This window comes from Pungitius pungitius, chromosome 6 (genome assembly GCF_949316345.1).
Source record: "Pungitius pungitius chromosome 6, fPunPun2.1, whole genome shotgun sequence".
Classification (NCBI taxonomy): domain Eukaryota; kingdom Metazoa; phylum Chordata; class Actinopteri; order Perciformes; family Gasterosteidae; genus Pungitius; species Pungitius pungitius.
In genome coordinates, this window is record NC_084905.1 from 4,966,072 (window position 1) to 4,992,298 (window position 26,227).

At 41.1% G+C, this 26,227-nt stretch overlaps 2 protein-coding genes across 5 annotated transcripts in view; one reads left to right on the forward strand and one right to left on the reverse strand.

The window, feature by feature from the left end:
* LOC119195887 (histone H2AX) overlaps window positions 1-26,227 on the forward strand; it is a 207,132-nt gene that overhangs the window by 57,562 nt on the left and 123,343 nt on the right. The gene's annotated exons all lie outside the window — the stretch shown is intronic.
* Window positions 226-24,745, reverse strand: cbfb (core-binding factor subunit beta). Of its 4 annotated transcripts, none has more exons than XM_037451191.2 (7): window positions 24,358-24,745; window positions 23,820-23,906; window positions 19,657-19,773; window positions 9,254-9,370; window positions 9,057-9,152; window positions 7,949-8,010; window positions 226-4,005 (listed from the first exon to the last, which is right to left on the reverse strand). In XM_037451191.2, the coding sequence occupies exons 1-6, from the start codon at window positions 24,433-24,435 to the stop codon at window positions 7,981-7,983; spliced, it is 525 nt and encodes a 174-aa protein (XP_037307088.1). In that variant the 5' UTR covers window positions 24,436-24,745; the 3' UTR covers window positions 226-4,005; window positions 7,949-7,980. The 4 variants fall into 4 exon arrangements, with proteins under 4 accessions (XP_037307088.1, XP_037307090.1, XP_037307087.1 ...); XM_037451193.2 differs by having other exon boundaries at window positions 226-4,010; XM_037451190.2 differs by lacking the exon at window positions 7,949-8,010.

Genomic DNA, 26,227 nt, shown 5'->3' on the forward strand with positions numbered 1-26,227 from the left:
AACCCAAGAAGTGCTTGCTATATTATATTTACTATATGTATCCAAATTCATGGATTCCTGATCATATATATTTTTAATATGCGTTCAGATTTAAAGTTTTGATATGGGAAAAAGGCAATCAAAAAACCATCAAACTCTTCTTTATGGCCAATAAGAGTTATTGGCCAGGTTTCTTTTCAATTAGTCTGCAATTAATTAGTATATTAAGGAGCCTTAGACGTGAAATGCAGAAAAAAATAAAACATTTGACATTTTATTTAGTCACTTTTACAAAGGATCTGTGCAACTGTATATGATGAATTTACATTCGGATGAACTGAAGACATCAAGCTAGCACTTCACCTGCAGTTCACTCTTGGCTGGGTGGAGAACAGGCGGCCCCTTTGGGAATAACCCTTTAGTTGAGTTCACATATCAGGTTGCATGAGAACAATGCGTTAAAATAAATGTAATCCAACACCCAATTGGATGGGCTCAAATATATAATAAGTTGTTTGAATCAATAACTGCACAAATTGGAAAGAGCCACAAATGTTAATTAAGCAAGGTTCCCACACAGCACAGTCCTGCAGCACATGATTTCATGAAAAGCATCTGGATAAAATGCATGAATTTATACATATTTATTAAGAAATACTTACAACAATTCGAATTGAGTATCTGATATTACTGATTCTTCTGAGAGAAAAGCTTAACTTTAAACAGAGAGAAAGGCAGACCATACAAACAGAAAGGAGAAACTTCCAGGGAAAGTGAAATTCTTTGGATCTCGAAAATTAAACCTACATGTGAATAACTCAAACAAAAATAGAGAAACAGAAAGACAGAAAGAAAACGTTTGTGGTTTATGGTTTTCTTTTTTGCCTTAATGCCTGCATTAAGATGTTTTGAGGGATAGAGTATTGACTAATGTGTTTACATGGGAAACCACCAAATAATAGTTAAATGATCTTGGGTATGTGTAAGAAAGGGCGATGAACGGTGGTCATTTCTGATAAAAAAGTTCTGAATTTAGTAGATTTGTTGGGAAAGCAAGCTCGTTGGACCATTGGTAGATCCAGATGTAGTACAGAAATCACCAATACTTTCAATAGATTTCTAAAAACACAGTAACTGTACTATTTCTGACTGTCCACCTACATCTCACCTCTCATTGTACTGGTTTATTACCAATGCTCCGTCAGTTCCCACTGATTCAAAGATACCAATGACTTCAATTCCATGTTGAACAATGAACTCAAAGAGAGTTACGCAGATTGTCTGTCATGTAAACATAACATCCACTCCAGATGTAAATCTATACCGGCTACGAGTGCATATTCTGATGCCTTCCTCAGTCTCTCGACCACACATCTGCACTCCCAATCTTTAATGCCACTTCAATAATGTGTCGACTGGGCCGGACGTTTTAAGGCACAAAAAATATGCCGCTTATCACACCAAACGTGCTACAGGAGAGAGAGAGAGTATGTTTTCCACATGGGTCACAGTGCCAGCTGTCTTTTGCTCTGAGAAAAAAAAGCATTTAAGCTTCTCTCTAATGCTCTCTCTAAATATCTAATGTTGCCATGAGAAAGTGAATTCCTGGACTTGAGGTTATCTGATTGAAGTCCTATTCGGGGGAAAACACCTGCATTGTTTTGTTGCTATGCCTCAAGCTTGATAATTTGGCCTGGTGTGTTTATGTTAGGGAGGCGATGGGGTACATATTTGTTACAATTTTAACTTAAACCTATCTATTTAGTACTATCTTTTTGTTGTATCAAATTCATCATGGATTATTATTTTTTTTTATTTGAATTTTGACTAGTATCGATCACATATTATAAAATGTCTAAAGCTCAGCAAAATTCTTAATAAGTCAGTCAGAAAAAAGAAGAGCATGAATAAAGAATTTTTCATGGTCATAATAGTAATAAAGCAGTTTAGTTTACTAAATGTAAATCACACTGTGAAATGAAATGAGCCCCAAGTTGCACAATATAAAAATAAAAGGGTTTGAGTCTATCCACATGCAATGTATTTATGCCAGGGAGTGCCTTTCCTTAAAAAAGGCCATAAAAATAACATTCATACATGGAACACAAAATAATGAAAAACTAAAGCAAAAAAAGTCCTACATTTCGTTGACGTTTTGTAATTTTCAACTCAGTTTGACATTAAAAAAAGGCTACAGCTGCTACTACTAGTCCATAAGAAGCTGACAGATGACCATAAATGATTACAACAGAGGTGAGAAGTAATACAAAAAGTAAACATCATGACTTTCACACAAACAAAATAATAGGATAACAAAACATACTATTTCATAGTACTGTAACAGGACAGGGACAAGTATCTCAACTGTATTCAGGCTTTTACCGTCCTTCAATGATGAAGGATAACTGGGCAAGTGATTGAACAATACATGGATTCTTACTATATTGCATTGGTAACATGACTTGTACATGACTGTACAATCTAGAACCTGGCCAAAGAAATATTACGTAATGTTGAGTGATTCTACCTTTCTGCCTCATTTCATTTGTATTTCTAAAAAAAAACTATTCACCCCAAGAAGTAGGAGATCTTATGTCAAAAAGGAACACTTAAATCCTTCTTTTGGAGATTGTTTTCAATAAAATGTAGAGATATTTTTTCAGTAGACATTAATGCTGTCATGATGTCATGTTGCACTGAAAGGGAACACACTCAATTCTAAAGGAAATTAATTATTACCAATTCCATGCACAATGATGAGGTTCATTTTTGTCGGACATTCACTTCAGATCTTCAAGTCCCCCTTGGTGACACCACCTGGTTACAACTGGCTTCACGTCGGATCGCCCGGCTTCCAAAGCACTGTGAACACGGTGCTCTGTTGTAAACAGGCCGCACGTTGGAGAACTTAGGCCTGTTTGGTTTCATGCATAAGTCTGATTGCGTCACATGGTGCAAACCTCTGAGCGGACTCAGGGTTGTTGAATTGACCCGTACGCTCACACACCCCACAAAAACACCCAATCGGTTTGTAGCAGTTTTCTTTGTTATCCGTCCGGCTTTGAGGTTGTTGCTATAAGAACCGTGTGGTTCTACCGTCACTGGCCTCTCACCATTGAGGTTTCAAACGCATTGTGAATATTATAGTACAGCAAATACTAATTAATCCTATAACCTGGTACTATTGTCTCTGGATGCCCACCTGGTATCTGCAAACATGCATATGACTCAGTTCGGCCTATTTTCATCCCATGTAAACCTTGGTCTAAAAAACAGCAGGGGTCAGGAAGTGTGCTCAGTGTAGTTGGGGTTAACAAGTGTCGCACAGCGTTGAACTTCAAACACAATGCTTCTGGACTTTGTTTGCCCCTCAAACTGTCAACATCTCCCTTTTGATTCATGCTCTTCTGGTAATCCTGAACAATAAGCCTTGAACGTGACCCTGAGCAAAACAACTCTCTCTTTTCTCTGCTCCCTCCAGCTTCTGTCTTTCTTTCTCCTCTTCCTCACCCTCCACAAACCGTCTCCCTCTAGTTTACAACATTTCATATCCATAGAAAATATACTTTTGGTATTTGAATTTAACCCTGTCAATTGATTTAAAACATCTGATTGATTTGATCGCTACTGTATATATCTGAAACTTTGTGTTTAAATGTATGTGACTCCTTTTTTTCACAGGTCCTTTGTGTCTTTTTTATACTGTTAATCCTTCTATTGTAGATCTTGGTTCACTTTAAATTCAATCAATATAGGAAGTTTTTTTCTTTTCTTCTTCACTTAAAAATAAAAAACATTTTTGGTGAGTTAAAAGGATCGTATTGAACCTGTTAAGAAATAATAATGAACAATTTGTCAACAATTGACTTGTTATCAATTGACTGTATTCAAAGTGAAAGGACAGCCAGCCCTGTTTTTCTCCTCTTCCTCTTTTCACTACGTCGTCATGCTCTTCTTCCTCAGCGCATCTTGTGTTCTACGTCAGCGTCGGCCATGTTTGAGCCAGGGCTGGGGTCCTGCTGTCGTCTGCACTGGGGGGAGAGAGGCAGAAGGATGAAAGAAGCGAGAGGGAAGAGGAGAGGAAAGTAAAGAGAGATGACGAGAGACGTCAGGAAGAGAGCCATGTGAAAGAAAGGGATGAGAGACAAAGAGACGTTAAGTACAGTTAACAGGTTTAAAGACAGATGGTAACACTACTTGAACACTATGTTGAAATATCTATATAAGTGTACACACAGTCAAAATATTGCAATGATATTTTACAGTGTTATGAAGTATCAACTATTCTCAAGCTATGAATCCTTTATAAGAGCAGTTCAATTGTTGACAATATAAACATGTAAAAATGGCCTTATATCTAACTTTCTCAACACGAGTGTGTACAATTGTGTTTATAACTAAATGCTTATAAATTACTTATAAATGTGAATTGAAATAAAATCGTAGCTCAAACTTTCTAGACCTAAATTGTTAACAAAAAAGGAAGAGGTTGTAGTTCCAGAAACGGTCGCTAGGGGAGGTCGGAGAACTCTGACGGGGCGCCGTGCCGCTGTCTATGCACTTTACTGATGTTGATATTTTAGTCAAGGTGGCTGGCAGACAGACAGGCAGACAAACAGATAAACTGGCAGACACACACACACTTTCACACCGAGGGAGTCATTAGGTCATCATTAGGAGTCTTCAGTATGACAAGACTTTTAAATAGATTTCAAGACTGGGTGTGTCTGTGAGCCCGAGGCATGAGCTGCTCCTATTGTACGTCTCATGCGCCTTTTCATGCAGAGCAGACAGAAATGTTGACAGAGATAGTAAATGAGTCACTTAAATCTACTGGAATGTAGTTTGTGTCATCTCAATGACTCGCCATGACACAACACACACACACACACACACACACACACACACACACACACCCACACACACACGTCATACCACCATTTTGACTTCTACAAGCCAGACTGACTCCACTCCCCTCAGGGAACTTGTACCTTGCTTTATCAAAACTGCTGCTTTCATGTACATATATAGATATATTTAGGATGTGATGTGGAAGTAACTGCACTCTTAATTGCTTGGTTGATAATGACTTGAATTTATGATCTTGAAGAATTGTCAAATTAATTATGAGGTCTATGGATGGTAACTGAGTTTCATTATTTAATTTCCTTCATCAATGTAGTGTTTGTATTTGTTTTCTTGATTATTTTTATGTATGCGGAGAAGAGTGGAAACTGGAGTCAGATTCCATGTATGCGTAAGCAAACAATTTGCTCCGACAGTTAATCGTTATCTTTTTACACCTGTGTTTGAAATGTCAAAATGTCTGCTGTAAGAAAGCAATGTCAGTTGTGCATGTTACTCGAGTGTTTGGAGTGATTTCCAATGCATTGCAGATTGTATGAAATCCAGCCTGTGAAGAAGTGAACGCCAACACAGAGGGATCCGCTGTTTACACTCAGCACTGTTGTTGCTGTAGCATCACGGCTGCAGCGATGGTCTTTGTGGAAGAGAGCGGTCTTTGCTGATCCTGGGGGCCGGAGATCTTTCTGTATCGATCTACACGGAGATGGAAGCCTGCAGGGCCACTAAAGGCTGCTTAACCACAACTCAATACTGGAGAAGAGTGTGTGTTTGTGTGTTAAGTGACAATCTTAGGGATTTGCTATAACTGCCAGATTGTGCACATGTGACTGTACACTATCTGAATGTGTGTGTGTGTGTAAGTCAAAGCAGGGGGTCTGATGGCGATCAATACTAATGATATATTAATGCTTTCAGTGCCAGCTCATCATTCACCACCAAATCTTATTCTGCTGAGCACTTGGAGAAGTGTGTGAGTGTGTGTGTGTGCGCGAGAGAGTGTGTGGTTAAAAAACACACTTCTTCCAGATCAACCCTTTCCCCATCCATCATCCTGTCAGGTACCTTCTGACCTTGGATGACTGGAATTTCACTTGTTTTGGATTAAAAATGTTGTATCTGCCAAAACAACGAGGCTTCAGGCACTTAAGAAGCCTCACAGGTTTCCATGGATCGTGGTTCAATCTTCTCTGTTATAGGAATTGAATGTGTTGTACATCTTTTACATTGTTCATTCTATAAACATGACATCCATTGTCTCCCGGGAGAGGGATCCCTCCTCTGAGGTTCTCCCTAAGGTTTCGTCCTTTTTGGAAGGATTTTTCATTTTTTTGGGAGGTTTTCCTGTGCTGATGTGAGGGTTTCGGGAGAGAGGCTATCGCATGTGTACAGACTGTAAAGCCATTTGAGGCAAATTTGTAAATGAAGTGAGTTAAAGAGGAAACAGCTTTATAATATTTGAATACAGATACTTCCCTGTTTTTCTGCTCAGTTTTACTGTGTGAAACGTTCACAGGTCAAAACGGATTTTTCAAGCCTAATTTCTATTGATTATATAGCAAGCTGTCACCGATTAACGTAAAAGTGACTCGTAGCCTGTTTTACAGGGAAAAAGTTTTAATTTAGGTTTTTTTCTGATGGTGAAAACGATTTGTGTCGATTTCAGTCTAAATGTTACACATTGTATCCCACCTTGTGTGACCTCCTCATACGCTAATTATACTCACATTGTAATTGTCAAACTTGTCATTACTTATGAACAAAGCATGGATGAAAAATGCATGCTTGCACCACATTATAACTGTACGCCAGCCCCTTTGTCCCATAATTTATTTCCTGTCTCTCTCTCTACACTCTCCACTTCACACTCGGTGCATCGTGCTGTGCTTTTGCCTTTCTGCTTCTCTGCCTGATCGTCTATTATTGATATATAGCAGCATTGATAAAAATGTAGGCTTTACATATAGAGGAAATCATTTTACAAATAAAATATAGCATAGCAGCGGACTGATTCTTCTATGAATGCATTAGTACAGTCGACTTTGGGAATGCTTCTTTAGAGCCCTGAATGTGGTGGCTTGGCAGGAAAAAAGGCAAAGCTTCTGGTGTTTTAATTTGCCTACGTTCATCAGAAAGGTCAAGGGGTGAACTAAATGCAAGAAATTGGTTTGACAAAAAGAGCACATGGTGGCAGTGAGAAAAAACTAAAAATGCCCTTCTGTTGCCTTGCCTTGCAAAGATATCATTAAGAAAAATAACTAAAACAGTGAGCCTGTTTTTTTTGCTCTTATCCACCACATACATGTATATTGTTTATTTTAGAGGATTAGTTGGACTATAAACAGCATCTGGTTAGCTTAGTGTAGCACAAAGAACAGGAAGCACTAAAAACAGGAAGCAGGGGGAGCAGCCTGCAATGAGACCAGAACGTAACTAAAAGTGGAACAAAGACTCCATTTTTTTACTTAATGGTTATCAGTGCCAAATCTAAGTGAGTGTGTGTGTTTTGGGGGATAGTGATGCTATTTGTATTGATTCAGGAGGAGACATGGGTTTTTGTCCCCCCCCCCCGGAGCCTCAGGGAGGAAACATGAGATCAGTCAGATGAAAGACGACCTTCAGTAAATGCCCCCCCCCCCTCTTTTCTCCCCCACTCTCCCCACTAACCGCTGGGTTTTCTTCATGTACCGAGAACTTACCTTTCTTTTCTCTCTAATTTTTGCAGGTCATATGTTGCAAAGCTGTGGTAGGTAATGCTGCTGCTGCAGATGTTGATGATGTGTGTGTGTGTGTGTGTGTGTGTCATTTTGCCAACTAGCTGTGAAATGGTTACATACATCTAGCTGTTTCTCTCTCTTATGCCACACTAGAGTGGTCAGATATTATAGTCATGACATTGGTTAGAAGTGGGTGCATCTTCATGAACAACAGACACACTAACAGCAACAATCATATGTAAAAATAAAGATAAAAACTGCCGCCTGCGGCCCCACACAGGGGATGAGTTTTGGACACACATAGTCGCAAACGCACACATAGGCACACACAAACAGGGTGGCTTAGTGCATGACAGTGCGATAGATGGGGAGAAATGAAGTACACAGACCCTGTTCTTTTCTGCTGGCTGTCTGTGTGTCATCAGTCCCAGATTTTAGAAACCACAGGGTCCTAAAAAATAAACAATTTGAGGTTCATTTGTAACTTGTTCAACTAAGGAAGGATTGATCTCCCAAAGCCTTGTTGGGAAAAGTAGCTGCTTTCAAATTTGGGAAAGTCGCCATGTTGTATACATTTTTTAATTTGAGAATAATTTAAAAAATGATCCTATAAAAATTTAGTTTGCACAAAGTAACTCAACTACTTTCCCATTAGAGGCTTTTGGGACACCTGGAAAAACTGATTCAGTCAATCAATAGTTCAATAATATAAAATCAAATCAATTACCTGATTAGATTTATTGCCAAACTGATCATGCACTAAACCTATGAATGAAACGCTACAAAATAAAATAACATATCCTAAAAGCACACAGCCACACGTCACACAACCCAAACCCGCCCCAAGCGCTAGGCAAAGGCAACTGGAAATTTGACCTTGTGGCTTTGAAGAAGCATCAATATAGAATAGAAATATCTAATTATAGAAGAATTGCAGGACACTTTTGCATAAAGATTAAGCATCAAACTAAACTAAAAAAGTATCTACTACTGTCCTGTAACTCTTAATTTTACTTTGACATCATTGTAGAGTGCCAAATCATAGCGTACAAGCTAAATGTAGCTTGTTCTTAAACTGTACATTTGTAAACCATGAAGACTGCAAATTTCCAGTTGGGTTCAGCCTAGCAAAGCTAGCTGTTAAACTTAAGATTTGGCTTTGCACATTCCAGATCAGCAGCACAAGAAGATAAGTAAAAGCCAGAGTCTGACGTCATCATGAGCCCTCTTTGGCTGGATAAATGATGAATGATTTACCCGCATGAATGTTTGTGGTCTTTGCTTCACACTCTTACAAAGGAAAAATGTCTCCATTCTTGAATAAATTGAATATTACTTCTTCTCTAGGATGGTTACTTAGCAATGTTTATTGTTGTTTATTCCCGACTACAATCTGGATCCAACATTTAGCCGGCCTTTCCTAAGATTGCATTTACTTTGGAGACGGCGGACCAACATGGACGCCCTACAAGCACAACCTTCTCAGGGCCCTCTCACCTCTAGATCCTCTCTGTGTGATCGGTCTCTGTCTTCAAAGTCTCGGGTCCTGCGCCGGGCCTCTTCAAACGCCGCCTGGGCCAAAGCGTCCTCTTGCTGCACACAGACACACACACACAGGCCGATAGAGAGGGAGTGTCGTCGAAAAGAGGAAAACGTAACCCCTCCCTTGGATTTGTGTACATGTGTTGTGTTACCTGCGCCCTCTCTTCGTCATACTCCAGGTATCCCATCCCATCGAGCCTCTGTAGGTCGATCCAGCCTCTCCACATCACACACACGCCGTTCAAAATCATGGGAGCCTTCAGGTAGACCTGATGGGAAAGAGAGAGGCTGTATTTCCAGTTCTGCAACAGTTCTGTAGTTGTTCCGTTCATTTACTCTGCTGGTAATGCTTAAACCACCATTGTGTTGGAGAAAAAGACCTGACCTAACAGACCTAACTCAGAGTTCGTTCAGCGTGAGATGAGGAAAACTCTGGGTTGTCTGTTTCAAAAAAGGGAGGTAACTAAACCTCAGGGTGAGTCGCCATGGTAACTGAGCCTGTGAACCTAACCTGGTCGGGAGCAGGTAAACCTCGAGTTTCTTTCACAGGCTCCTCCCCCTGACAGCATCCAGCCAATGACACAGCGCGCTTTCATTTCCTCATTCATTCATACTCTGAATCAGGCGGATTTTAGCGCAGTTTCCACATATGAACAAGATAAGATCCTGTTACGTTAAAGTGTTTTCTGGAATATGGCACATCCTTTTCCGGACAGTCATGTTGATGAAGAAGCGGTTTCACTTCCCAGGGTGTTAAACGTCGGGAGAGAATATTGAGCCTTGATTAGATATATTGTCATTTCCAGATAGACTTGTTTGAACGGTATCGTTTTTCTTCACAGTCTATCAAATATGTCCATAACCTCACTGTCCTCATCTAACTAACGTCCCCCATCGTGGACATGCACTCACACCCGAGCACATTTTATGTGTAGCATTACTTCCTTTGCAAACGGCAGTTTCCTTTACAACATCAGTGATGGAGAATATTAGTAAAGCTACTGTATGCAGAGCTGTGAGGAAAGTGTGAAACGTCTTTTATACGTGTGTGTTCCCTGGACACAAACCAGTGAGATTAAAGAGGAGTGTCACAGGATGCACCTGAATGAAATACATTATAGGTTCAATACCAATTAAATGTTAACTGACAACTATATTGGAACTCAAGCGTTGACCCGAGCAGCAGTTTTCTCTCACGTTTCTCTGTCTTTTGCTGCAGTAGCGTGTTGCTTTTGTTTCTAAATACGGTTCATACTCGCCGTGCGCTTGCATTAATATTTCCAGCTCAATAGGGGTGACGTATGCCGACCAATTGTTTGTGGTTGTTGCCATGGTAAATCGTTGTATCATGGCTCCATTCATGCTGCCATTATAAGAGAGCTCAGTGTTTTGACGATTGTGACCGTGCTACTTCCAGTCACTTGAAAGACCAAAAAAAGAAAAACTGCGTCCATACATTCACTGTGACATTTGGTGTTGGACTATTAAAAATCACCTCACACACACACACACACACACACACATATTGACACACATTTACACATGTGTGCATGTGCAGAATCAGTTGAGTGTGTGTAACCATACATGTCACGTTGAAGTAGAAAACTAAGCATTGTTATTGGACTAAGTGGACACAAAGTGATCCAAAATATATATAGATATATATGTGTGTGAGTTTCTGTGTGTGTATGTATAAATCTTAATGACCAATAACCACAGTTTGTGACTTAGTCAACGGGTGTGTTCACACACTGGCAGACAGACGTTGTGGTCTTTTATTTTGGTATAATACTTCTTCAGTTCTCAAGGGTGTTCAGTCTGGCCCAATATAGCAAAAAAGACATCAGCGGACTGTACACACGTCAATACATTTCTCTTCTTTGACCTTGGGTCTATTTTGTCTATCTACAAGAGGGTTTTTCCAGAAGAAAACTTGACATTAACTTTTTCCAGGAGGCCAGAAACTGAATCCATATATGCACACAGTCTTACTGTACCAATGCTATAGGTAGCATTCAAACTGTGCTGTACCAACTTGTCTTTCAGCCAAAGAATTTAATCAAAATCCTGAGACTTTTCTTAGTCTTCTCCTTTCCCACAGATTTGATTTCTACAGAGTACGGACTAAGCTGCAGTGAAACACACACAGTCTGTGACACAGTTTGTATCCCATGGTAGATGGTTTTAGGTTGTATTTTTACCAAAGATGCACATATAACCACAGATAACTGGATTTTTCTGTGGGAGAGAGCTCCACGTTCCTGCATTTTTACACCGGCTATTTTAGGACAGACCCTCACAGGGACCTCTTTTACCACAACTACCCGCAATGCACCGAGGTTGCAGGGAAGGCTACACTCCAACAGAATGGGTTTTTTTGTGTTTATTTGAGTGAATGTTTTTCTATGTGACTATGTTAGGGAGAGAGAGCGAGAGAGATGGCTTCCACATCTGTGGGGCTGCGTGGTGCTTTTGAAAGAAAGCTTCATTTGGCTTGGCAATATGTGTGTGTGTGTGTGTGTGTGTGTGTGTGTGTGTGTGTGTGTGTGTGTGTGTGTGTGTGTGTGTGTGTGTGTGAGGGGAAAATATGTAGAAACGGCCCAACCACAGACTTCCTCTAAGAGAGAATCCCGCCAACCCCCACATCCATTTAGTCACACACACACACACACACACCCACACATAAAGACAGGGGACCTCATACACGGCAGCAGACTTTAGTAGTTTAGTAAAGCAGCTAAACTTCACTCCACTTTCCATCTTATGAATCTTGTTGGAAAACTTGGTTTGGTACAGATTCTAATTTACCTGGATGCGGCACAATTGATGAGTTGGCTTTGCATTGTTGTATTTTGAAAGCTTAAAAACATGATCTGGACATAGCTATGAACTGCTTTGGTACATTTATTATGACAGTTATGGAGCTAATGGCCAATAGTATAAATTAAATGTGTACATAAAATAATATGCTTATCTTAAAATATTATGATGTATTGGCTACTTCTACATTTCAAGGCTGTTTTTTTTAACCTTTTCAAATCCAGCTTTGCCTGCATCGCACGGCGAACTGTTCTGGAGGCTCAAGGTGACCCTGTGAGCCTCTTTCTTGTCTCTTTGTACACCTCTGAATGCAATCCAGGACTAGCCTTGTTGAGATGATCTTTTGGGGGACAGTTCATCTGCATAACATGTTTCTGAGACATGACGAGCGCATTACTTTACATTATATACACTGTGCTGTAAGTACAATGGTTGTCTTTTCAACCTCATCTGAAGTATTTACTGTTTTTTCAAGGGTGGAGGGTGTTACAAATGGAAAACAGGATTTAGATGCTTTTGGCTGCAACCAGCTGCAGCTTGTGAATCAACGTATGTCACGTTTGAGTTCATTCAGTGGTGAATATCTGCATTTTTGTGAATTATGTGCATAACTTTTAACATAATTTTGCATAATTTTAACTCCACACCACTGCCAGGTAAAGGCCTGGACACACTTATACAGACAGCCTTTAGCCGGCGAGGCAAAACTCTCCTTTTAGATTTCAACCCCTCGAAGCCACATGTGCATGTGTGTGTGTGATTGTGTGTGTGCGTGTGTGTGTGTGTGTGTGTGTGTGTGGGGGCGGGGGGGTTGTGTTGGCAGATGGTGTGTGACACAGATGTAGAGGGATGTGTTGGCATAGTGCATCTCATTCAGCCTGGTGCCAACCATCTAGTCAGCGCAACTGCCCACTGCCACACACACACACACACACAAACACAACCACACACTCACATTGAGACCAGTGCGCACAACGTTTGGGAACACAATAGATACCTTTGTTTTAAGCCTTGTGATTTGTGCAGTAATAATGCTACATCAAAGAGTGTTACTTTCAAGCAGTGAACATAAGAATGTGTGTCTCTGTGTGTATGTGCATGTTATTGACACAATAAACGTTTGTGTGTGTCTGAGTCAGCAGCCAGTCTCTTTCTTTCTTTCTTGTATCAAATACCATCACTTCTCTTCTCATGTTCTTGCCTTCCTTGCATTGGAAAATTGAAATGTTGAAGAAGAGAAAACAGCATGAGGATAGCAGGCCGGACAACATGGCACGAGAGTACATATCACATAAAGGCTTCCTGATTACCAGACACACACACGCACACACACAGACACACAAGTGGACGCACAGCGCGTCTTTAACAGTCCACATTAAAAACATAATAACTAAAACGGAGGGTAAAAAAGAGGTAATCATGAAGGAGAGGGAGGGGGAAAGTCAGGAGATCTTTTGATGCAGTCTACATTTTGAGGGTGGCTGACGAATGAAATCATTCAAATGTCTACTGAGGAAAAGTGATACAGCTTTATCAATCAGAGATGGAGGGAAAGAGCAGTGTGATGTTGTAACGAGTATTTCTGCGTGTGCGTGTGTGTGTGTGTGCATTTTCGTGTGCGTGTCAGGTGTGACGGCAGCCGGTTAAGATAAAGCACGTTACTGCCCTTCTGTTCCTAATCCCACACTGAATACAACGTCTACTGACCCATTGTCTGACACACACACACACACACACACACATACATTATTTAAATGAACAAACTAAGCACCAGGTGAAAAAATGTAACTGAATACATTGCTACTATATTCAAAGTGGGAAAAGCGTAATTTTGTGCAACGAGTTTATCGCACAAATGATCACGATGATGGAAGAAAATACCCAAACTGCCTCGTTTACACAAAAAGGGCGAGAGCAATCTACTGCTACATGCTAACTCAACATTATTAATATTTATATACAGGTGGTGAGGAGGGTGACACTTGTGATCATTACAAATGCAGGGATATTTTCAAATGATCTCATCTCCCACCGTTAGTATATAACTGTAATTCTCACTTACTTCCAATGAGCCAGATGTGAGAAAAACATTGCTGGCTTTATCTCACCCCCGAAATCAAGTAGCCTGTGTTTTAAAAACAACAACAACCAAATGTGTATTGGCCATTCTGTCCTTTCTGCATCAACTGAACTAAAGACAAACTGGTTAAGAGAGGAAGCATCTGATTTTTCAGTTCTATCAGAGGTATCAAGTTGAGATTTAAAATACTAAAAAAACATTTGTCAGGTCATATGTTTTCCATTGCAAAGTAATTGTTCCCCAGTTGACAAGCAGCTTGGATTTACGTTATGAGTTGGCCTCCAGGAGACTCATAATATGCATCATTGCCATGTAAAGTCCTCTCTTGGTGTCCTGGAGGGCCTAAAACCACTGTTTGTTGCTATGGCTTGGCATGGAAATGTCATGCAAATCCATAAACGGCTGCAGATAGAGTTACTAAACTAGACAAAGGTAGAGATGGCGAGAGAGAGGGAGAGAGGGGGAGGGAGAGAGACATTCAGATAGTTAAAATATGATAAAGCAACTTTAACTAATATATTTAACAAAATGAGCCATGTCGTCTGTTCCTTTTGATTGAGACAGCATTAATAATTTGCTTCTTCATCACTTGTGTGTACTGTAAAAACATGTACAGTTTAACTAAAGCTACCATCATAAAGCTCATGCTTTACCTGCCTGGGGTGAATGATAAAGGTAAACAAAGGAAATCAAATGTGTCAACAAGTTCTGCAGATAAACTCTAGGTTCATATTTGGGTTGGGTTATGGTGACTAACCAGCAGTAAGGTTTCCCTTGGTGATCTCAGTGTATAGTCTGTGCCATATTAAGGAGAAACGGAGCAGGTCTTCCACTCGTGAGTAAAAAGGACATTTGGATGATAGAGAAACACACGCTCACATCAATCATAAAAGTCCAGGTGAGTAGTGTTTTGCACACTTCAGGCCAGCTCAGCAGACTGCTTCTGGACGAGAAGACTAAGAATAGAGAAATGGAGCTAACACACACATGCTGGATTTCACACAAGACTGACTCAAACACAAAGACGTGATTGCAGCATAGAGCACTGAAACGCGCACAAGGAGCACATAAACAGAGGACCCCGTCTGCGCCTGTGTTTCAGTGCATTATGTGAATGGGTGTGGTCACTGATCTAAGGCCTGGAGCAGGAAATATGAAACCCTGTGGGAGAAGACACCGATGGTACTGTGTGTGTGTGTGTGTGTGTGTGTGTGTGTGTGTGTGCGTTGTGTGTATGCGTGTGTAAAGAGAAAATGTTTTATACTGCGATAATGTCTTTTAACAGGAGACTTGCTGTCTGTGAGGCTCTATAGAGAATGCTTTGGAATTAAGAAAATCACTCTGGACGTACAACATGTAAAACAAAACTGTGCGCACACACATACGAAAAAAAAAAACAGACGCAAACACACACTCGGACTGTCAAATGCAGAGTGGCAGAAGCAGAGGGAACCAATTAGTGGTCTGGCTTTGATGATGTCACCGACAAGTCATGCCCCGGTGGTACAGCTTCCGTTCAAAGGAAAACATAACACCAAACACAGCACACATGCACACAGACACACTTCATGCTGTTGTGTATGTGACAGAGGAGAATCCTGGATGATTAAAGCTGATGACTAAATTATAGGGCAACAGAGGTTTCAGATAAGACGAGAACTTAGAGAGAGAGAGAGAGAGAGAGAGAGACGCACAGAGTGAGATAAATCTTTGTCACCTGGAAGAACTTGTTACGTTTATGTGTCGTTTTAGGATCTGAACAGTCATCATAATGTGTCTGTCTGTAAACCAGAACACGTTGCACTTATAACGCTGTACAATGGGGCTCTAGCACTGTCTGCATGGAAAGCGCTCACCTACAAACACTCGCACCGCACAACAGGTTACTTACTGTGAGGCAAAACATTCTGTAGAACTGGTTGTATTACAGAACCTCTTCAGATTGCCAGATGGATGAGCTTTACTTTATTTAACTTGTGTACTAAAGACTATGTTTTCACTCATTAGGAAATAAATTCTGTTTTTGTTGATGATTTTCAGTCCATTACCATTAAAACAGTACAACTATAATCGTTGGTCCCTTATAGGTACATTACAATATTTACAGAACTCACCATCACCTGTGTTCATATTCATATTTGATCTCCTAGCAACCCCTAACCCTAACCACAGCTCTACCGTTTTGTCCCCACAAGCAAAAGGGTCCTTGAGCATACAGTTCGCTTCAGCAGAATGCCGTGGACAGACACCATGGTGCACTCATTCACTCACGGACGCATGTACACACACACACACACACACACATGCTGGGACGCTGTAAATGCATTGACAGGAAATAGTTTACAAATGAAAACCACCCCATGAATGTGTTTCCTTCCGGGGTTTTGAGCTTTTGGGTCACAGTCCTCCCTCCATCATGGACGACTCGTCTGCGACTCGTTCAGACCCCCCAGGACCCACAAGCATGAATCTCTGTCCTCACCGTTTATATGTTATGTTATGCATTGACATGTGAGGTTTAGCAAATCAGTCCGGCGCCACCATCTCATCAGCATTCAGGAGTATAGTGCACACACACACACACACACACTCTCCCTGCAAATCAAGAAACAACCTTCAACAATGAAACTTGAGAAAATCGTTTGGTTCCAACCGCTTCAATTCACATTCTCAAATACGACTTTCCCACCAGTTGACAGCCTCTTCACCCTCACAAAATATAATGAGAGTATAACGAAAACAAGCAATAACTACGAGTCGTGTTTATCGATGTAGTGCGTTTCACGAGCAAGTTAACATGGGGTTTTAAAAAACACCAAATACAACGGATACAGCTACCCACGTGTGCCTATTTAAGTGTGACACGTAGCAGGTTAACTGGTGGAGGTGCTTCTGGACGGTGGAGTATAGGACAGGAAGGAGAGAAAGACCAGTGTCTGATTTACATAAAGGGTGGAATCAGCAGGGCAGGTTGTTCACACAAAGGAAACCACAAATCATTGGAGGAATAGAAATGCCTGAATGAATTAGGTAAATATTCAGCATCATGAAAACATTTAAACGGGCCGTTGATTGGGCAAACTCCAAAGCTTTTGCCAAATGTCAACAAGCAATACATGTTAAAAGGAAATGTATCGCACGTTAAATCCCGAACTTGGATTCGGCTACAGAACTCAAGCAATCTAAAAAGAGCAAAGTAGGCTTTGAGGGGCTGCTTAACCAGCTGCAGATGCCGAGGCCCGGGTTACTGCAAGTTAGCAGCTAACGCTAAAATAACCTCGTCCACAGCTGGCTCCCATTAGCCTGCAACGACACTGGGAGCCTGTACTTCTACTCACGCTTCACAATGTGAAACCTGGCTGTGCTTTTCTCTTGGTTTGGGCCCGTCTGTGTTTGCAGAGGAAGGCGGGAGCGAGGGAGGAATGGAAGGGGGCAGCGGATGGAGGGAGGACGGAAGTGATCGCGGTGAAAGAGGGAAGGATAAAAGGAGGGAGGAGAGGAGGAAGTACGGCGGGAACAAGGATTTTTTTTTGTTTTTTGTTTTTTTAAACCCATAAAGAACAGAATGAGGGATGGGGGAGGAGAGAGCGGCATGGATGTTCATGTAAAAAATGATACAAGAATAGTAACAATAAAAGAAGGGAATGTGAATGAAAGAAACTTTACTATAAAGTAATACAAATAAAGGCATAGGGGCCAAAACACTGACTTGGTGCCACAGTTATAGCTCATGAGCTGCCATCTCCTCCTTTTTCAACTATTCTTCTATTTTTCCACTCTATTCATAACTGAAGACAGACATGATCGTTATTTTTAGCCCAGTACTCACATTTATGTTAAATAGTACATCATATTGTTTTGCCTCATTAACTTGGGTGATTGACAAAGAAATATTGTCTGTAATCAATAACATTACTGGGAAGAAAAAATATTACTGTTTTATTTCTTTTTTTCAGGATCTAACATTTTTTTCTGAAAACTTCTTCAAAACAATTCCAAGCATCAGACGAATTAGTGTGTGCGGTTTAGCTGTGGAAGTAATTAAGAGGAGAAGTTGCACCGTACACAGCATCTCTGCCACAGCCTGACAGTTGTATTCTGCAGGGAGGTCCGGCAGCATCGAAGGGCAGGCTGTGTGTGTGTCGGTGCCTTTGTGTGTGTGTGTGTGTGTGTGTGTGTGTGTGTGTGTGTGTGTGTGTGTGTTTTTCTGTGTGTAAGAAATGATGCTGGGTTCTGGGTCTAAAGGGAACGCAGCAGAAAATGTAGACTCGGAAGACAATTAAAGGCTCTGCTTTGAGTAGTCGTCGTTTCTTTTCACTGCACATTGCACCCGTGAAACCACATTCTGCACTCGCTGCTTTTCACACAAGTGGAGTATGAATTAATATTACATTAAAGTTAAGACTGAAACCGTATACTTGTTTTGCTTTTGTTGGAGCTACATGAAACACTTATTTCAGATCTGGGTTAACTTATTGTGAGTGACTGCCGGTATATCATGACACGTTTTGAATGAAGGAGCAGACTGTGAGCACTTTGATCCTGATGCTCAGACGTGTGCGTGCGCTCGGTTTCAGTTCTACAGAATCACTGCTTTACATTGAGGACTCCAAGCCTCATTAAAACTTCATGGGCCTGTGAGCACCGATGAGGTGACAAAGAAGAAGGTATCGTCTTACACCCACACACACACACACGCACACACTCTGTCTCTCCCTTTGTCTGACACACGCACCACATAGAAAGTCTCTTCTGCAAAACGGCACAAACACGCACAAACAGAGCTCCCAGCCATCAGGGCACTTGTGTTAAATAATTAACAGTGTGAGATTGGTCTGTCAGCTCCGGTTCATGGAGGTCCATCGATTTCCCAGGATGCATTTTTAATGAGCCGCCACACGACATTCATTTCAGCTGGCCAGTGTCTGTGGAGGGCCTTCCGACCCCCCCCCCCCCCCCCCCTCCACACACACACACACCATCCAGACTTAGCACAGGGAGAGACAATTAAAACTTACTCAACAGCAGCAGGAGTGTGCACTGTACAGCTGATGTCCCCTTGACCATCAGCAGCAGACTAACATTTTATCAGCTCTATAAGTTGCTTAACTTTTTTTGATCGGGATCATTGAGCAACAAACAGGATTGTTGCCTTGAAGACGTGTGCGATCTCCACACAGACAAAAACTAAATATCCAAACGTGCTCAGAACGATGAAACTTAACATTGGAACTTGGAAAATCATGTGATGTTTTTTGACATTTTCATTTCATAAAATAAAACAGGAACTGGAAGCAAAAGAGCAGACAGAGATGTACGTGTTTCTCAAAAAGCTGTTTTTTTTCTAAGTTTCATAATGTCATGCTTGTACATGAATCAAGCTCACATGATTAAAGCATGAGATAGATGGTTACAACCGATGTTGGAATAAGAGAAGCTTACAGTTTAGAAACACTTCATCAGGAGCAAAAAAACAAATCTCAATGTCGCAACTCAATTAATGTACCTTTATCAACAGGTGAAGAGCAACAACAATAATAAACACGTGTGTGTGTGTGTGTGTGTGTGTGTGTGTGTGTGTGTGTGTGTGTGTGTGTGTGTGTGTGTGTGTGTGTGTGTGTGTGTGTGTGTGTGTGTGTAGTGTACTCGTCCTACCTTTCCTGTCTCTCTCTCAAAGTCCACATACTCCCTTGCAGGAAGCTGCCTCTGATCTCCGTGCAGGTTAGCGGGGAAGAACTGGAGGGAGAGGTTGGTACCTGTGGCTACAAAGGCCTGGAGAAGGACAGAGAAAAAAGCCTCCATTGAGTGATTGTTTGACTGTGAATTACCAACGGTTATTAAAATTGTTGTTGCCAGCGTTAGCTAATGGATGAGCAAAAACCTACTGCTAATTACTTTCTAACTGGTTTAGTTTTGATGGACCAAACCTTAAAACCTTTCAGTTTACAATAATATGGATCAGAATAAAAGCAAAAAGATCAAATAGATAGATATGAATAGAGTAGATATGGCTGACACCAGTTCCCTTTGCCTCCAAAGTGATTATTCAATAAAACAATAAGAGTTTCCAGTCCCCCTAACTTATAAAAGTACTTTTAGGAGGGCCTTAAGATTAAAATGTTTGCAGAGAGTTCTCGAAGAGGTTTAAACAGCAAAGTATCTGAATAAGTTAAAATATCTTATTTTATTTATTTATTGCTGTTTTTCTTATTTCTGTAACTAAGTCTTGCCTGCTTCCTCCACACACGTAATCACATCACACTGTAAAGCTTTCCCCCTTTTGGATTTCTGTAAAATGGCTTCATGCTCTAATAGGAGGCATTACTATAAAGATAAACACACACAGACAAACATTCATGTACACATGGAGAAACACAAATGAAATAAAAATCAATAGAATGCATTTTGACGTTGCATTCAGAAAGCAATTAATTATGGCACGGCAGAAAATCAAGTTAGAAAATGCATACATTCGTGTGTGTGTGTGTGTGTATGATATATAGTGTTTGTTGAGACAGATCAATACTAATGGCATTGGGGCTGCGACTGCGCTGGAAGTACATGAATTATGCACACTGTCAAATCTGAGAAAACCGAATGAAAGAAAAGAAGGAAAGAACAACAGGGAGTGGAAGAGAAAAGTGTGTAGGTGGTCTGACACACACACACACACACACACACACACACACCCCGAAAGAAGCTCTGTCATTACACACAGGGATATACACACACACACAAACGCAAGCTCAAAAAACACCCAAGTCATCATTTCTGCAGTATTTGAAGTATTGGATTACAACCATCTGACTCTCATTTGCTGCCTACTACTGTGGGAGCAAGAAAAAAGGGAAGGATAGGCAGAGAGAGGAGAGATGGGGGGAAACTAGGAGACAAAGGAGGGGGGTGGGGGGGGGGGCAGAGAGAAACGAGGGAAATGAGAGAAAGGAAGAGCAATTAGGGTAAATAGGGTGACAGGGGTAAAGGCAGCCTGGTAGTTATTCAGACTAAAGTCAGACTAAGACAAAGACAGGGAGGAATGAGAGCGAGATATAGAATAAAGGCAAAGGAGAACAGAGCAAAGGACATGGATTAACATGAGGTGATCAAAGTTATGGGAGAGGACAACACCAGGGAAGCATGATAATCAATAGCAGTTGAGAAAGGGCGTCATCCCTAATGAGCCGAGCTGAAGATAATTTACTCTGAATTATTATTGTTCCATTTATCAGATCAATCCTGAACAGTTTAGAGCCCTGTGATGCACATGACTCTGTGTGTGTGTGTGTGTGTGTGTGTGTGTGTGTGTGTGTGTGTGTGTTATTTAGGATCAGCAAAACACAGCTGAGCTTTCAGATTGCATTTTTACAAGACATCAATTGTAAATAACCACGGGCAAGTGTTTGGAGGTAATGTAATTACAGTACCTGAATCAATATTTAAATGTAAAAATTGAAAATTTACTATAAAACAAATAATAAAATCATGTGAAATCCAAATATTTAGACATTTTGAAATCTCCAGCTTAATACAAAACACATGTACAGTGTCTTGAATTTTCCCTAAACTTCTCTGCATGGAATGATCATTTTCTTTTGTTTATTTCCAAAAACATATTTAATTACTTATACCTCATCCATCTCCATCATTGAAAAAGAAAATCCTATATAACCAAAAGGTCTATTCTCACTTCCTGACTGTATACTGATGTCACAACGTACACATCTTAAAGTCAATGGGCAGCAGAAAAACTTTCCCTCTTCAGCAGGTGAGAGTGAAGAATAAAACATTAATCTCCACCAACATCCTTCTGCAGGTCAAAGGTCGAACATCACTGCACAAACAAAGCCCTTGACTGGAGACGGACAGTAAACACAACAATTCCTTCATCCCAACAAAAGAGTTTATTTGCTTTGTGCTCGGTTTCGTCTATAAAACGTGATCCTCCACCGCACGTTTGAGTGTCACCGTGTCAGATAGTGAAAATAGCAGGGGGGGTCTTTAGCGGCGTCTGCCCCATGGATAAATCAGCCACATGATGTCACAGCTGCTGGGACACCATTAAAACCATGGCCATCAATTCTCACAGAAGAGGCTTATAAATACAGCGAGGACAGAGGGACGGACGGACACATCATGTGACACTAAAAGATGGTAATAGTAGATGAAGCCCCCCCCTCCCTCGGGCGGCAGAAGTTGCCGTGCGGTATTTTGCCGTCTTTCCACCAAACTTCACTTTGTGTTGAGGATAAGGTTAAAAAAACAGAGGTTACATAACGAGAACATTAAAATGCCTGGACTTTCTTTTGAAATTTTAAACAGGTCACCACAAATGCTGCATGCAGTAGTTTTTTTTTAGAAAATAAAATATGTCACATGGGTTCAGGGTGGGGAAAATGTAGTGTGTTAAGTTTGCAAAGGACATTTGTCTCCTGACCGTATGGACTAGTTACAGATTAAATTTAAAAAAAAACTTGTAATGGACATAAATGTGGTGCACTGTTATGGCATTAAGTAAACCACTTAATATATTAAAATACACCTAAAATGAGTAGTAATCCAGTATAAAGATAAGTTTGATGGCCGTGTTGGTGGTTAATGTTTGTACTTGAAGTAGAATCGAATCTACTGCAGGAGATTTTACACCGTTGACACTATGGTCTTTTTATTAAACCAAACAACCCATTACGGACATTCTGCTTTCTAGAAACATACGTCAAAAATGTGTACATCTGCTCCGATGTGCGTTGAAGGGAGCAGCTATAGCAGTGCGGTTGGAAAATGGAGGAAGACGCAATGAGTCAACAACAACCCACTGGATGATGCTACATGGTTGAAAACACGGTGACCAGGTGTTGTCGAGTGCTACAGCCATCGGGGGAAAGTCCCTATTGAGCAACAAGCCAAGCGGCTTTCCATTTATTATGGAAACTGTAACAAAGAAAAACAACTCTGCTTTATGCTATTCATCCTGTATTTAATAGTTGTACCCAAACATACTCTTTGCCCTACTTATATTTATGCATTTGATTTGTAGATGTCGGATGCAACACAACAAACTCTAGATGTAAATCAACAATTGTAAAATAGTGTCATTGTGAAATCGTTTTTTGTGACAAATTGTGTTCTCAGATCGACAGTTTGCTTTGAATCTCTGCCAGAAAAGAAATGGCATATTCACATTGCCATAACTTCTAAAAGTCGTTGCTTAGTCCTACGTTGCTTTGAATAAAACATTTTATGACCTTCAGCATCGATAGCGGTGCTAAATAGCATCACTGTGTCCTTTAAGGTGTTTGCATCTTCCCATTCACTCGCTGCACATAGACTTCCTTCACTAAATGTTTACTGTATATACCGAAATTAGACATGACAGTTGGTATTTACTTTGGGCTGAGCATTAAATTGCAGCCCTGAGAGTGTTGCAAACGTCAAGTGCCTGTGTGATAACACGCGCTGATGCGCTTCTACCAAACAAAGCTGAGATAATGATCGTGATGATGCAGGATGCAGAGGGAAGAGGCCGTGAGCCGGTAAGTGGAGTTAAGCCCGGTGGTTCTGCATGTCTGATAGCACGTCTACTTCCTCGTGCGAGGACACATGGAAACATGTCTCTCTGCACTGTACTGCTGCACAACATGAACTGATTTCACTGGTTCCTTGATAACACAAATGGAGTCAGCTTTGACACTAATGCGCAACACTGTAAAACGGTTTTGAAGTTTACAGGGACGTGCTGTTTAGATAAGATTAGATGGACAAACACACAGATTAGCCCAACACGTAAAGGAGACTCGAATAAGACAAATAAATGCACTCACTATTTCTGACCGTCCGTCCCTGCAGGCGTTCTGGAAGCGAGCTTGTCTCTCCTCATGGGGTCGGTCCCTGAACCCAGTGTACTTAATCTACAAGGAAAAGCACGAACCGTGAACACCACAAACATATACATATACACCTCTAAACATCATCAATATCTTCCGGCCGGGTGCTGATTTGGAATAGAAAACACTCCCAATTGGGCCGTTTGACACCGAATGCTCATCACTGAGCTGTTATCACATTATAAGACATGGAAATTCAGGAAAAATGCATCATTCTTTTTTTTCTTCTTTTTTATCATAATCACAAAGATCTTTTAAATAATTCAACGGATAGGACAAAGTAAGACATGTGAGAACCTACAGAGGCAACAAATCTGAAAGGTAGAAGGATTTAAACATTTATATCGGCCACCGCGGAAGTAATTGATTCCCCCGAAGCAGCTTGAGACGATTGGACGCGGCGCACAGCGAGCTTTTGTCCTCCAGCGAGTCTCGTCTTCTTGTTTCCGCCGTCTCACTGAAGGGATCCACTCACCTCACACTCTCTGCTCAACTTGCGGAAAAACTCCTCGTTCTCAAACTTGCTCCTCTGGTCCGGGACTACCCGCGGCATCTTCACCGTCACTTTTCCGGCTCCTTTCGTCCCCTTCGGAGTGTCTTTTGTTGTTAATATTTACCCCGCACAGTGCAACTTGAACTCACTCTCGATCACTCACTTCTCTTCCGTGTATAAGCTGTTTCTTTCTCTTTCTTCTATGTGGAGCAATGTGCTCTCTCTCTCTCTCTCTGGGTTTCTGTCTCCTGCTCTTATTATTATTATTATTATTATTATAATGATGATGATGATGATGATGCGCTCCGAGTCGCCTCCGGCTCCAAATGGCTCTTACTGAGTGACCCACCTCTAAAGATAAAGCGCAGTGTGTCCGTCTCTCTCTCTCTCTCTCTCTCTCTCTCTCCGTCTCTCTCTCTCTCTCTCTCTCTCTCCGTCTCTCTCTCTCTCTCTCTCTTCGGTCTACCTGTAACTTTGAAGGGCTCCTCCCCGTTGGCCCGGTCGATTATTTAAACTACGGACACGTAAGTGAATTCACAAACAGGATTACTATACAAGCGGAAAATAACCTTTAACGTGAATATTTTAATTACAGTCATGAATAATATGCCATAGATTTTTTTTGCTTAGGTGGCCACAGTGTTGTTCAGTCAAAAAAAGACATAGAAATGGTTCAACGCGGCTCAACACGCGTTAATCGTACTGCTAACGTATAAATAGCCTAGAAATAAAATAACAAATATTAATCAGCGTGGACCAGCATAGATGGTAGTAGCGCACGTGAGTCTAACTATTATCTTTGGGATGTCTTTGCGCTTTCTGTAACTTGGCAGCTGCAATAGTTTGAAGTTACGGCAATTTCTCCGGGTCTTTGAAGGCATCACCAGTCTACTTCCTGGCTCCGTGGAGTCGCTCTTGTGACCGTGCGTCCAAAATAACGCCCCTCCTCCTGCACCCGGGCCCCCCCATTCACAATAATACTACTACTACACACGCTACCCGGGCTGCCAGTGCGCGTGCGTTCCACTTACACCGCAGAAACTTTATGGGATCCTTATGTGAGATCCACCAAGGGAGGGGGGGGGGGGGGGGACTGATCAAATAAAGCCCACAGTGATGTCTGTAAATGTTTGGGCGAGATGTAGCACACGTTATGTTGAGTAGCCTGTAGAAAATCTGATACTGAAAGTCAAATAATGTTTCTCATGTTTTGCAGGCCTTGTGGAAAATACAAGTAGGCCCTATAATGTTATAGGGTTAGATTGTGTAGAAGATGACTCTACTTCTCACCTGAGTTATTAACTGTATAAAGGGTTGTCTTTTTGTCCAGGTTTGTTCTCAAAACATTAATCAATCGTTTGTTTCAATCAACAAACTGTCGGTGAGACAGTCAGCAACTAGCTGGAGCCTTTTGCAGCTAAAGAGCGACATTTGAAGGGAAGGACGATGAATATTAGACCTGCATCGACATGGTCGACAGTACCAATTCTGATTGTGCTGCTCTATAGAGAAAATAAACGGTTGGCTAATGCATTTTTCCATGAAACCAAAAGACGATATGTCAACGTTGTGTTCACAACTTCTTTTCTGCTGCCCCCAAGTGGCCCAAATAACGTCTGTCATTGCAGATTGAAATAAATGTTTAGATGTAAGGTCTGTGCTATTAATACTTCTTTTAATAGGAGGTACAAAGGGTTTCGTCCACCATCATTATGAGACCATAGACCTTTTTTCATGGCAGCCATTTTAACCTTTGAGAAAAATGGAAGTTGGTTTCATTTGTGCTTCTTGCTTTGTCACATCAAACTGTGGTGAAAATGGCCTATGAGACAAAAGATGGACAGCATGGACC

What these genes read in the sequence shown, in the direction of transcription:
- cbfb (XM_037451189.2), bottom strand. Translation starts at nt 24,435, where the DNA reads ATGCCGCGGGTAGTCCCGGACCAGAGGAGCAAGTTTGAGAACGAGGAG. An exon ending in ATGACGAAGAGAGGGCGCAG is followed by an intron (nt 9,153 to 9,253) that starts GTAACACAACAC and finishes GTCTGTGTGCAG; the next exon opens with CAAGAGGACGCTTTGGCCCA. An exon ending in CACACAGAGAGGATCTAGAG is followed by an intron (nt 4,011 to 9,056) that starts GTGAGAGGGCCC and finishes CTCTCCCCCCAG; the next exon opens with TGCAGACGACAGCAGGACCC.